This window comes from Balaenoptera physalus, assembly GCF_965194825.1.
Source record: "Balaenoptera physalus genome assembly, chromosome: 13".
Taxonomy (NCBI): Eukaryota; Metazoa; Chordata; class Mammalia; order Artiodactyla; family Balaenopteridae; genus Balaenoptera; species Balaenoptera physalus.
Window position 1 is genome coordinate 85,541,317 of NC_138892.1, and position 14,132 is coordinate 85,555,448.

General features: G+C 38.5%; 1 protein-coding gene across 1 annotated transcript in view; it reads right to left on the minus strand.

Moving 5' to 3' along the window:
* Positions 1-14,132, minus strand: part of BMAL2 (basic helix-loop-helix ARNT like 2) — a 104,067-nt gene that overhangs the window by 20,919 nt on the left and 69,016 nt on the right. Inside the window, 2 exon segments of the mRNA XM_082419739.1 lie at positions 12,061-12,204; positions 13,036-13,153. Coding sequence (XP_082275865.1) covers positions 12,061-12,204; positions 13,036-13,153 — 262 coding nt within the window.

The window sequence follows — 14,132 nt, forward strand, 5'->3', positions numbered from 1 at the left end:
AGAAACAAGAAAAACCTCAAATAAACAATCTAACCTTACACCTAAAAGAACTAGAGAAAGAAAAACAAACAAAACCCAAAGTTAGCAGAAGGAAAGAAATCATAAAGATCAGAGCAGAAATAAATGAAATAGAAACAAAGAAAACAATAGCAAAGATCAATAAAACTAAAAGCTGGTTGTTTGAGAAGATAAACAAAATTGATAAACCATTAGTCAGACTCATCAAGAAAAAGAGGGAGAGGACTCAAATCAATAAAATTAGAAATGAAAAAGGAGAAGTTACAACAGACACCGCAGAAATACAAAGCATCCTAAGAGACTACTACAAGCAACTCTATGTCAACAAAATGGACAACCTGGAAGAAATGGACAAGTTCTTAGAAAGGTATAACCTTCCAAGACTGATCCAGGAAGAAAAGGAAAATATGAACAGACCAATCACAAGTAATGAAATTGAAAATGTGATTAAAAATCATCCAACAAACAAAAGTCCAGGACCAGATGGCTTCACAGGTGAATTCTATCAAACATTTAGAGAAGAGCTAACACACATCCTTCTCAAACTCTTCCAAAACATTGCAGAGGAAGGAACACTCCCAAACTCATTCTATGAGGCCACCATCACCCTGATACCAAAACCAGACAAAGATACTACAAAAAAAGAAAATTACAGACCAATATCACTGATGAATATAGATGCAAAAATCCTCAACAAAATACTAGCAAACAAAATCCAACAACACATTAAAAGGATCATACACCATGATCAAGTGGGATTTATCCCAGGGATGCAAGGATTCTTCAATATACACAAATCAATCAATGTGATACACCATATTAACAAATTGAAGAATAAAAACCATATGATCATCTCAATAGATGCAGAAAAAGCTTTTGACAGAATTCAACACCCATTTATGATAAAAACCCTCCTGAAAGTGGGCATAGAGGGAAACTACCTCAACATAATAAAGGCCATACACGACAAACCCACAGCAAACATCATTCTCAATGGTGAAAAACTGAAAGCATTTCCTCTAAGATCAGGAACAAGTCAAGGATGTCCACTCTCACCACTATTATTCAACATAGTTTTGGAAGTCCTAGCCATGGCAATCAGAGAAGAAAAAGAAATAAAAGGAATACAAATTGGAAAAAAAAGAAGTAACGCTGTCACTGTTTGCAGGTGACATGATACTATACATAGAGAATCCTAAAAATGCCACCAGAGGGCTTCCCTGGTGGCACAGTGGTTGAGAATCTGCCTGCCAAGGCAGGGGACACGGGTTCGAGCCCTGGTCTGGGAAGATCCCACATGCCACGGAGCAACTGGGCCCGTGAGCCACAACTACTGAGCCTGCGCGTCTGGAGCCTGTGCTCTGCAACAAGAGAGGCCGTGAGAGTGAGAGGCCCGTGCACCGCGATGAAGAGTGGCCCCTGCTCGCCGCAACTAGAGAAAGCCCTCGCACAGAAACAAAGACCCAACTCAGCCAAAAATAAATAAATAAATAAATGTATTAAAAAAAAAAATGCCACCAGAAAACTACTAGAGCTAATCAATGAATTTGGTAAAGTTGCAGGATACAAAATTAATGCACAGAAATCTCTTGCATTCCTATACACTAATGATGAAAAATCTGAAAGAGAAATTATGGAAGCACTCCCATTTACCATTGCAACAAAAAGAATAAAATACCTAGGAATAAACCTACCTAGGGGACAAAAGACCTGTATGCAGAAAGCCATAAGACACTGATGAAAGAAATTAAAGATGATACCAACAGATGGAGAGATATAACATGTTCTTGGATTGGAAGAATCAATATTGTGAAAATGACTATACTACCCAAAGCAATCTACAGATTCAATGCAATCCCTATCAAATTACCAATGGCATTTTTTACAGAACTAGAACAAATCATCTTAAAATTTGTATGGAGACACAAAAGACCCCAAATAGCCAAAGCAGTCTTGAGGGAAAAAAAACAGAGCTGGAGGAATCAGACTCCCTGACTTCAGACTATACTACAAAGCTACAGTAATCAAGACAATATGGTACTGGCATAAAAACAGAAACATAGATCAATGGAACGAGATAGAAAGCCCAGAGATAAACCCATGCACCTATGGTCAACTAATCTATGACGAAGGAGGCAAAGATATACAATGGAGAAAAGACAGTCTCTTCAATAAGTGGTGCTGGGAAAACTGGACAGCTACATGTAAAAGAATGAAATTAGAACACTCCCTAACACCATACAGAAAAGTAAACTCAAAATGGATTAAAGACCTAAATGTAAGACTGGACACTATATAACTCTGAGAGGAAAACGTAGGAAGAACACTCTTTGACATAAATCACAGCAAGATCTTTTTTGATCCACCTCCTAGAGTAATGGAAATACAAACAAAAATAAACAAATGGGACCTAATGAAACTTCAAAGCTTTTGCACAGCAAAGGAAACCATAAACAAGATGAAAAGACAACCCTCAGAATGGGAGAAAATATTTGCAAACGAATCAATGGACAAAGGATTAATCTCTCAAATATATAAACAGCACATGCAGCTCAATATTAAAAAAACAAACAACCCAATGCAAAAATGGGAAGAAGAGCTAAATAGACATTTCTCCAAAGAAGACATACAGATGGACCACAGGCACATGAAAAGCTGCTGAACATCCCTAATTATTAGAGAAATGCAAATCAAAACTACAATGAGGTATCACCTCACACCAGTTAGAATGGGCAGCATCAGAAAATCTACAAACAACAAGTGCTGGAGAGGGTGTGGAGAAAAGGGAACCCTCTTGCACTGTTGGTGGGAATGTAAACTGATACAGCCACTATGGAGAACAGTATGGAGATTCTTTAAAAAAGTAAAGATAGAATTACCATATGACCCAGCAATCCCACTACCGGGCATATACCCAGAGAAAATTGTAATTCAAAAAGACACATGCACCCCAATGTTCATTGCTGCACTATTTACAATAGCCAGGACATGGAAGCAACCTAAATGCCCATTGACAGACAAATGGATAAAGAAGTTGTGGTACATATATACAATGGAATATTACTCAGCCATAAAAAGGAATGAAATTGGGTCATTTGTTGAGGCATGGATGGATCTAGAGACTGTTATACAGAGTGAAGTAAGTCAGAAAGAGAAAAACAAATATCATATATTAACGCATGTATGTGGAACCTAGAAAAATGGTACAGATGAATTGGTTTGCAGGGCAGAAATAGAGACACAGATGTAGAGAACAAACGTATGGACACCAAGGGGGGAAAGCGGCAGGGGGGTGGGGGTGGTGGTGTGAAGAATTGGGAGATTGGGATTGACATATATACACTGATGTGGATAAAATTGATGACTAATAAGAACCTGCTGTATAAAAAAATAAATAAAATAAAAATCAAAAATTCAAAAAAAGAAAATCCTCTCATCCCAAGAATTCTTCAGACTTTTACCTAAATACTGGGGTCATGGGCCTCAATCCTCACAAACTAATTATTTACAATCAGCTCCACAGGGTAGATTCATGTGCAATCGACTCCATGATTTTAAAAAGAGAAAAACAAACAAAAACAACCCAAACACTGCCTTAATCCACAGGGTATCTTCAAAATCCTTTATGAAATTTTTCTTCCACAAGTTGCCGGCTGGGTCTCTCAACTTGGTATCTTGCTGGCTTAGTTTGAATTCTCACAGATGCTGATCCTGAGACAAGGATTTGAGTATAAGAAGTGTATTTGAGAGGTGCTCCCAGGGAACTCTGGCAGGGAAGTGAGACAGGGAAGACAGAGAAGCTAATAACAGATACATTTTTCAACAAGTCCCCACTTTGGGAAACTAAAGCTTAACCTATTGGGGCATTCTGGGAAAAAAATGTAGAACAAGAACCGCAGTTATGCAGCTTGAACGGCCTCAAGGAGAAGAGAGCAAGAATATTTATCCATCAGCTCCCCTCAGTCAGTGGATGAGGGACCCTCTGGGGAGCACTGACTCCCCAGCACTGGAGGTCCGCCCCTTGCTGGTACGGGCAGAACTGTCTCTAAGCACCAGAGAAAGAGGTCAAGCAGAGAGTCACGAGTATTGGACTCTGGAAGCCAAGGGGCATGACAGGATGCCACATCTTGCTGCACAAGAAGCCCATGGATTACTGATTATCTTACCAAGATAAATTTAAGAAATACCTAAGATACTTGGTAACAATCAGCGTTTGATTTCACAAGTGGAGATACATGAACAATCTTAACCCCATTTTAAAAGCTGTTTCAAAATTTGAATCCATGGCATTTATGTTAGAATCATGGTAGAAATAATGTTTTTAATGCCAATCATGTTTTTAAAAAACTTTTTATTATGGAAAATCTCAAATATTCATAAAATCACAGAGAATAATATAATGAAGCCCCACTTGAGCAACTCATAGCCAATCTTGAGAAATGGCCTTTCCATAAATCTTAATTTTTATTTTTTTTGGTTGTGCTGGGTCTTAGCTGTGGCTGGCAGGCTCCTTAGTTGCGGCATGTGGACTCCTTAGTTGTGGAAGGAGGGCTCCTTAGTTGCGGCTTGCCGGCTCTTTAGTTGTAGCATGTGAACTCTTAGTTGCAGCATGTGTGTGGGATCTAGTTCCTTGACCACAGATCGAACCTAGGCCCCCTGCATTGGGAGTGCAGAGCCTTAACCACTGTGTCACTAGGGAAGCCCCTTAAATTTATTTTCAATTAGCATTAAAAGGGCTGCTTTCTAGTCTCTCTTCTTTTAAATTTAAATATAATGAAGGCAAAAGTAGGAAACAAAAAATAAGTGATTGCCAGGGCTAGTTTGGGGGAGAGATGAATAGACAGAGCACAGAGGATTTTTAGGGCAGTGAAAATACTCTGTATGATATTATAACGATGGATGTATGTAATTATACATTTGTCCAAACCCACAGAATGTACACCACCAAGAGTGAACCCTAAGGTAAACTAACAGACTTTGGGTGATTGTGATGTGTCAATGTAGGTTTCATCCTTGTTTTAAAAAATATATATGGCATTCTGGGTGGGAGATGTTGATAATGGGGGAAGCTATACATGTGTGAGGGCAAGGGGTACATGGGAAATCTCTGTACCTCTCTCTCGATTTTGTTGTAAACCTAAAACTGCTCTAAAAAATAGTCTTAAGCAATAATTTAAAATTTTAAATGGAATTGGCATGTCCTGGTAAAAGGGAAGAAAAACACCTTTACTAACTACAGGCTTTCTTCATTAATAGGGAGTGGTCTTAAAACATAGTGAATTCCATTGGCTAATTATTATTGGAAAAAACAATGTAGTAGCAACTCTATGCAAAAGATAATCATTTCACTTGACAGACACTGCCTTTGGTTAAAGTAAAATACAAAACTGTCTCATGAGTGGGAAGCCATCCATGTGGCCAATCAGGGTTACATTCTGCAGTTACCTCATCGGGGCCCAGGCATCTGTCTATACGTCTGTCTACATACACTGCTCCCCAACTTCCAACTCTTCCACTGCGGGGACTGGCCCCGCTGATGGTTAACACAAGCCCTCATCACCTCTTAGGCCAAATCGACCTCATGCCTTTGGCACAGAGCTTTGGAGTATTAAGTGAATACCTGGTCAAGTACTTGAGCAGATTAAAATGTCCTCTTTGAAAACATACTTGGCTCTAACTGCAGGCATCTGTGTGGCCCAGCTTGGCGTGGGGATGAGCATCTGTGTGTGGGCGGGGGTACATTCCCACAACAGGAGCCTACCCCCTTGCTGTGTGTCTGCTGCAGAAATCATCTAGAATGGATCTCTCCCATTAATAACCTTTGGCATCTAGGAAGCTACTCTAATAGGCGGCATGGCATAGTGGAAAGAAGACAGATTTTAAAGCCAGATTCCTGATTCTGCCACTTTCTATGTGACTTCAGACAAGTTACAGAACCTTTTTCGGCTTCTGGTTTTTCTCATTTGCAAGACTGGGATGGTTTGCACAGGATTGTTATGAAAATTAAATTAGGTACTTATGCAAAGTGCTTGGCATACAGATTTTAAATACATACGGATTCTCTTTCTTGCTCTTTTATTTTCCCTCTCTTCTTTCTGAGCCACAAATAACAGCTTACACATAGTGAGCGCTTACTAGGAGCCAAGCACTGCCTTAGCTACATGTAATCCTAACCACACTCCCGTGAGGTGCTATTAGTCGAGCCATTGTATCAGTCTGCTCGGGCTGCTATACAAAATACCACAGACTGGTGGCTTAAACAATAGGAATTTATTTTCTCAAAGTTCTAGGGGCTAGAGGTCCATGATCAAGGTGTTGGAAGGCTTGGTTTCCCCTGAGGCCTCTCTCACTGCATCCTCAGGTGGCCTCCCCTGCGTGTATGCACCCCTGGTGTCTTCTCTTCCTCTTATGAGGACACCAGTCACACCGGATTAGGGCCCCACTCTTATGACCCCCCCTTAACCTTTATTACCTCTTTAAAGGCCCTGTCTTCAAATACAGTCACACTGGGAATAAGGCCTTCTACATGTGGATTTAGGGGAAACACAATTCAGTCCACCCACCCATTTTCCATATATTGAGAGGAACTTGCCTAACGTCGCACAGCTGTTAAGCAGCAGACCTGACATTAAAACTTTATTGAATTCAGAGCCCAGGCCCTGTTCACTCTGTCCTAAAGCCTGTCCACCAGCATGGCTATTGTGAAGCAGGGCCTAGTATAAGAACCTGGGACAATGGAGGGACTTAAAAGATATTTCAGTTTCTTTAATGCATCACAGAATTCAACTATAAATTAGCTCCAATTGACCATTTACCAGATATCCTTGAAATATCTGTATTCTCCCAGCAGGATTATCAATATTTATTTCAAAGGAAAGAAACTTTCCCTGCCTCTCTTATACATCTCTAAAACTTATAATTTAAAAAACAATCCTTTTAGAAACCACATGGAAGGACTAAAGTTTGATTATTACATTCTTCAAGAATGCTGCTTGGATTCTTTTTTTTTTTAACCTATGACTATACACATGTGTTTTTGCTTAAGATACAGTATTTACAAGACTGCTTTGGAATGCTATCACAGTACCATGTAGTTTCACAGAAGATATCTCACTTTCCTTTTGGTATCTTTACAAAGGGTTAAAAGGCCAGACACAGAAAGCATTATACCTCTAAGATTATTATTAGTGACTGTATATATTCAGTCATGTGCTGTCCTAGAATTTGACAAAAAACGAAATGAAAACTCTAAGGTAAAAGAAAGAATGAGCCCAGACAAGGTAGAGTCCTACCACCGATTTGTGACTCGTAGTTCCGTATTTCAAGACAAACTGTAAAATGCCAACTTAATAAACATACATTTATTTTCAGCAAGGCCAAGATTCCTTTGGTTTCCACTGCAGAGCCTTTTCAGATTTACTTATTGGAATTCTGGTAGAGAAAAATGATCCAAGCTGTTTCCCATCCTAGTCAGCTGGGGCCCGCATAACAAAGCACTACAGGCTGAGTGGCTTAAATGACAGAAGTTTATTTCCTCACAGTTCTGGAGGCTGGAGCTCCGAGACCAGGAGGGCAGCATAGCTGAGTTCTGGTGGGGACGCTCATCCTAGCTCGCAGACAGCTCCCATCTCGCTGTGTGCTCACAGACAGCAAACTCTCTGGGGTCTCCTCTTAGAAGGAGGGCCTCACCCTCATGACCTCACCTAAACGTAATTATCTCCCAAAGGTCCCATCTCCAAATCCTACCACACTGGACTTCAACATATGGACTTTAGGGGACATAATTCAGTCCATGGTATTTGCTCAAAATGTCTTGGGGGAAAAAAATCTCAAAATGTGTTTAAATTGCTTCTTTGGTGAAAGAAAAACACTATAATGTAGACTAATGCACTGGATTCTTAATTGTTCTTGTAGACTGAAGAGCAATGATGTGGGCAGTGAATCAGGAACAAAGGGCGAGAGGATGGTCACTTGTGCCTTCAGTAAATGTTTCAGTGCCTACTGTGTGCCAGGCATCATGGAAAGAGAAATGAAGCTCTCAGTTCAGTGTGGGAAGCAAACAAAAAAATAATAATGATTTCGATACAGTGTGGAAAGGGCCGTGATATAAGAGATGCTCAGGACTATTAATGGATCAGCAAAAGCGGGTACTGGGGACTCAAGCCAACCAGCAAGGGCAGGGTGTCAGGGAAGATTTCCTGGAAGGAGGTGTTGCCTGTGCTTTAATGGTCCAGGATGTGCCAATGGGCTTGCATTCTCCATTCCTTCCAGCAGGATGCCCTGGTGCTGCTGTTGGCATCCTGTTTTGGAGATCTGAGTCTGGGAAGCCTCCAGGGCCACAGGCTTGACAGGCACCAATCTTTTCTTCCATACTGGGCACTTGTCAATTCAGGATTAAACCTTCATTATGGTGGAGAAGCACATCACCAAGCTGTCCTCTTAAATCTTTCATATCTCCACAGATCATCCTGTAGTCTTCCTTATTCGGGGACAGATCTTTTGAAATGTTTCTGTGAGGTTCTCCTAGCTGGTCTACATGTCTTGACCTTCCTGTGGTCTTAATATGAAGTCCTAAGGGGGGCAGACCCAGGGTGTCTGATTTAGTACTTCGTAAGTTACTGAGGCGATGGCCATGGTCACTTGGCTCCCACTGGACCTCATATAACATGAAAACAGTCTTTCTCACTATCAGGTGAGGGGTCTACTAAAAGTATAGAGATGTTCCTAGGCGTATCCTGTGACTCATCTATTACTTCTCTAATCTCTAAAGCAATGGCCTTCAAACATTATTTTGCATGCTATAAAAAAACTGTAAGCACCCTTCATGTGTATATATTATATACATCTACTTTTATACTAATATATTATGTGTATTATCAACACAAAACTAAAATTTTAAATACAAGAGAAAAAGAGGAAAAACAAGGTTTTAAGAACAAATTTTATTAGTGGTAAAACTTTTCTGTTCTTTAAAAATTATAATGCATATTATTTAATGCATCAATATGATGAATTATGCCTTATTATTGTTTAAAACCATGTTTTAACACACTGTGAAACAGTGATTTGAGATCTGATTCTAAATCTAATGTCTTATTCTATTTTCTTTATCTTTATAGCACTGATCACTCAGCAAGGTTTTTGTTTTGTTCACTGCTCTGGCCCTAGAGTATAGAACAGGGTTTGGCCCATAGTGTGTACTTAATAAACATTTATTGAAAAAAATTCTTTTTGACCATGATACTGTATAATGGTGTGTTGTTGTACATCCCTTCCCTACTCCAATGACCCCATGTTGGTAGCTTGAAATTAGCCATACTGTGACAATTTACACCACAGAAATTGGCAAAGCTACAAATTGGGGCTTGATTTATTGTTTTTTTTCCTGCCTATGAAAGCAATGGACAAAATGTTAATAATGAAGATTTAACTTAAAAGTGCATTGTGTCGGGCTTCGCTGGTGGCGCAGTGGTTGAGAATCTGCCTGCCAATGCAGGGGACACGGGTTCGAGCCCTGGTCTGGGAAGATCCCACATGCCGCGGAGCAAATGGGCCCGTGAGCCACAATTACTGAGCCTGCACGTCTGGAGCCTGTGCTCCGCAACAAGAGAGGCCGCTACAGTGAGAGGCCCGTGCACCGTGATGAAGAGTGGCCCCCACTTGCCACAACTAGAGAAAGCCCTCGCACAGAAACGAAGACCCAACACAGCCATAAATGAATGAATAAATAAATGAATAAAAAAAAAAAAAAAAAAAAAAGTGCATTGTGTCTATAGTTGTTATATAGTGAATAGCACCAAAAAATTGAGTAAGTAATCTTCCAGTATTAAAAAACTACTATTTCAGCAAAGTCACTCATATCATTAAAAAAATGAGTAAAGTTCTAACAATATGTCTTCATGGTTTCACTTTTATCTTTTTTAATTGAAGTATAGCCAAATTTCACCAACTAATATTACTATTTAGAATTACTTCCTTTTAGAATTTTTTCTATAGTTGTTTTATAGTAATTGAAATCATAGTGTATACTCTGCATTATGTGCATATCGTGATAACTTTACAGTGTTATTCCAAATTCCTTATAAATGATTCTAATGGTTGCATAATATACCATCATGTAGCTGTGTCATAGCTACTTAACCACTCTTATTTTGTTGGAATCTATGTTTGTTTTTATTTTTTCACCATCATAAATATGTATTGTGCTTTTATCTATATGTATAAAACTTTATCTACTGGTTATTTCTTTTCATCTTCCAGTTATTTCTTCTTTTTTAATTGGAATATAGTTGATTTACAATGTTGTGTTAGTTTTAGGTGTACAGCAAAGTGATATATATATATATATATATATATATATATTTTTTTTTTTTTTTCAGATTCTTTTGCCTTATAGGTCATTACAAAATACTGAGTATAGTTCCCAGCTCTATACAGTAGGTCCTTGTTGTTTATCTGTTTTGTATATCGTAGTGTGTATCTGTTAATCCCAAACTCCTAATTTATCCCCACCCCACTTCCCCTTTGGTAACCATAAGTTTGTTTTCTATGCCTGTGGGTCGCTCTCTGTTTTGGACATAGATTCTTTTGTATCATTTCTTTTCAGATTCCACATATAAGTGATATCATATGATATTTGTCTTTATCTGACTTACTTCACTTAGTATGATAATCTCTAGGTCCATCCATGTTGCTACAAATGGCATTATTTCATTCCTTTTTATGGCTGAGTAATATTCCATTGTATATTTGTACCACATCTTCTTTATCCATTCATCCGTCCATAGACATTTAGGTGGCTTCCATGTCTTGGCTATTGTAAACAGTGCTGCTATGAACACAGGGGTGCATGTATCTTTTTGAAATATCATTTTCTCCAGATATATGCCCAGGAGTGGGATCCCTGGATCATATGGTAACTCTATTTTTAGTTTTTTAAACTAAACTTTTATCTTACTTATTAATGTAAAGGAAAATATGAACCAACATCCATATCAGAACTCTACTCAGAGAGCTGGTTGTTAAACACTGCCCAGCACACCACTGCCCCAGCCCCTGTGGGCCCCCAGATCTGGCCCCAGCTTCCTCTCTTCCTAATGCCATCTTCCACATCTAGGATGCAGTCACACTGGTCTTTGTTGGGCCCCCAGATACCAGGTTCTTCCTACCTCCAGGTCTCTATACTTATCTTTCTGTCGGGAATTTCTTCCCATAGATTTTTGCACAGCTGACGCCTTCTCATCATTCTGGTCTCAGCTCAAATGTCCCCTAAGAGAGGCCTTCTCTGAGTACTGTAAAGTAACTCCTTCTTGGGAAAATGCAGGTGGGGGAGGACTCCACACCCACAGAACTTCAGCACCAGTCTCGGCACGGCTGCCCAGGGCACCCCCTCTTCCTCTACTCTTTCTTGCCCTTTCCTCCTCTTGTGTTCCCAAAGAATCTCATACTTGACACAAGTTTAAAGCAGTGGTTCTCAAAAAGAATAGAGAGGTTGCAACCTACGCGGTTGCAAGGTTTAGAAACAAAGAGTAAGACTCTAGGCCAGGGGGCAGAGGGTGAGATCAGGTTTTACAGAAGTAAAATGGTTATCCTGGATACTAGCCATGCACCACAGCAAAGAGATGACTGAAATATTAGTACCAAATAAGTCCATGTGGAAACTCTTTTCTTCACAGAAGGAGAGAGAAATTAATCTGGTAGTCTTTAAAACACATACAAACCTTGATAATGTTAGCCTCTACTCAATTTATAACTTGCATCAAACATCACAGAGATTTCAGCCATGTTAAGGTAGTTGCGTTGGCTGCCAAGGTTTTCTCTCATATGGACTGCTGTGTAGGTTAGGTGATTCACTTCTGGTTGGATCTACTTAACACGGTCTTGGTTCACCAGAACCAGAATTATTCAGATAAATAAATGCTTTTGGCCTCAATTATTTGCCTTGACCATTCAGCTTATTTTTTTTTCTTGTATAGAAAATATTTAGGACATTTAATTTTATATCCATGCCTCAAATCACTTGACATTTCAAAAGGACAATACCTTTCTTCTTTGAGTTGAGTAAGCATTCGTGCTCTTCTTTAACAGAGATTTTACAACTCTTGATTCGACAGAAAAAGGATCGTCTTGAGCCAGAATACACACAACTCCTTCTGGTGTGTAAATTACTGTGAGCTTGCAAACCAGCTTTCATAGTGCAAAGAGGTAAGAGAATAGGTAGAAAATAATATTTTCAAATAATTTTGAAATCTATCTCCTAACATTTTCTGGTCATCTATTACTTGAGAAATGGTTATTGACATCATTATACAGTAAACCCCAAAGTGAAACATACCAAAAAAATGTATTTGTCAAGCAATCACATTTTGATAACTTATAATCACTTGAAATTTATCTTTATATTTTTCCCCAGGGGGGCAGATAGTAAAGATAATTTAAATGAAATACAAATTAAATGAAAAAAACCTTAACTAAAACAGTAATCAGTAGCATAAAGCATTATTATTTTTATATTATAAATAATTATTAGGCAATAAGCATTTTCAGAAAAGAGAAGTATTTCTGGAGAAGATAAAGAATATGTATACTTCTCAAGCACAATTATACAAGGTCTTTCACATTGAGTAGACCTAAGTGACACATTTAAGAAAGAGAATAATTGTCCCTCAGCATACAACTAAATAATAAAAAAACTCCAGCAATTTGTTTATCCCAAATGATACTTTCCTATAAAGATTTTATTAGCATATGAAAAATAGAGAATATGAAGTAATCACATTTTCCCCAAAGCATCTTCAGATGAATGTATTTGTTTTTATATACGTGTACAAATACATGAATTCTCTATATAGTTATATTGTTTTTTTAAACTGAGGTTGATGATTATAAAGTTTACTAAATAATTCTCCTCTTGATAAAACCATAATTAGCTAATGTTTTCAAAACACTGTACAGCTGTACTCTGAAGTAATAAGTACATTTACATAAAATGGTAAGAATGCTGAAATGAGTACTTACTTTCGGCATCTATTAGCTTCTCTCTTGGTGAAATGTCAGAGGAGGAAAGTTGTTCCTTTACTTCGGCAACATCTTTTGGATGTAAGAAGTCAAATAAGCTTTGTCCAGTCAAACTAGCCTATTTATAAGGTAGATGATCATTGAAAATCAGAATCATGTCATTTCTACCTTTCCTCATACAGACATAGGATACTCTTTCTTTGGTTTAAAGTGGCTTTTTCTTAAGCTCAGGTACATTTACTGTACTGGGTGACCTTAGCTTGGTCAGTGTTAAAAACAGTGATACGTGTAGATAGAAAAAAATACATGCACACGGACCCATAACTGGATACACACAAACCACATACACACACCTAATAACTAACATTCTATTTATTCTTGTTACTCTTGGTAACATCCCCGATTCACATGTTACTTCAAGGCATATTATTATTTACTTTAAACTTTAACCATTAGTAAAAGAGATTATATTACAGTATAATATAGAAGTCAGAGAATACCTGTGATTTTTATGGTGTAACTCAAATTTACCATACTGTTTACAAATAATTACCATACTGTTGATAACTCAAATCCAACCTGGAATATGTCTCATTTGGCATTCCACTTCTCCTCACATGCACAGCATTCCTCAGCCCATGACTTTGCTTGCATGGTCTCATCACCTGGAATTCATTACCTCTTCTCTATAAACTCAGTTCCCTGGCTGATCCAGCCAATTGCCTTTTACTCCCTGAATTCCAAGATTCCTTCTCCCAACCTGAAATGTCTCCCTCCCTTTCTCTGCTCATCTTAAAGCCTAGGAGACATTCTACCTCACATGTGAAGCCCACAGTGATCACTCCTCTTCTGAACTTCTTTATTACCCAAGCAGACATTCCTACAGAAGGTAAAAAAATGGACCAGCTGGTCCAAGTGGCCTGGAGTGCTTGGCAGTTAGATATCGCTATCAAAAACAAAACAAAAGAAAAAAAACACTAGCAATCTGATTTATACATCAGTCTATTGTGTGATTGGCTAAGATAAGTCTATACCCAGAACTGCTTCAGAGCAGATCAGTTTTTTTTTTAAATTGAAGTACAGCTGATTTACGATGT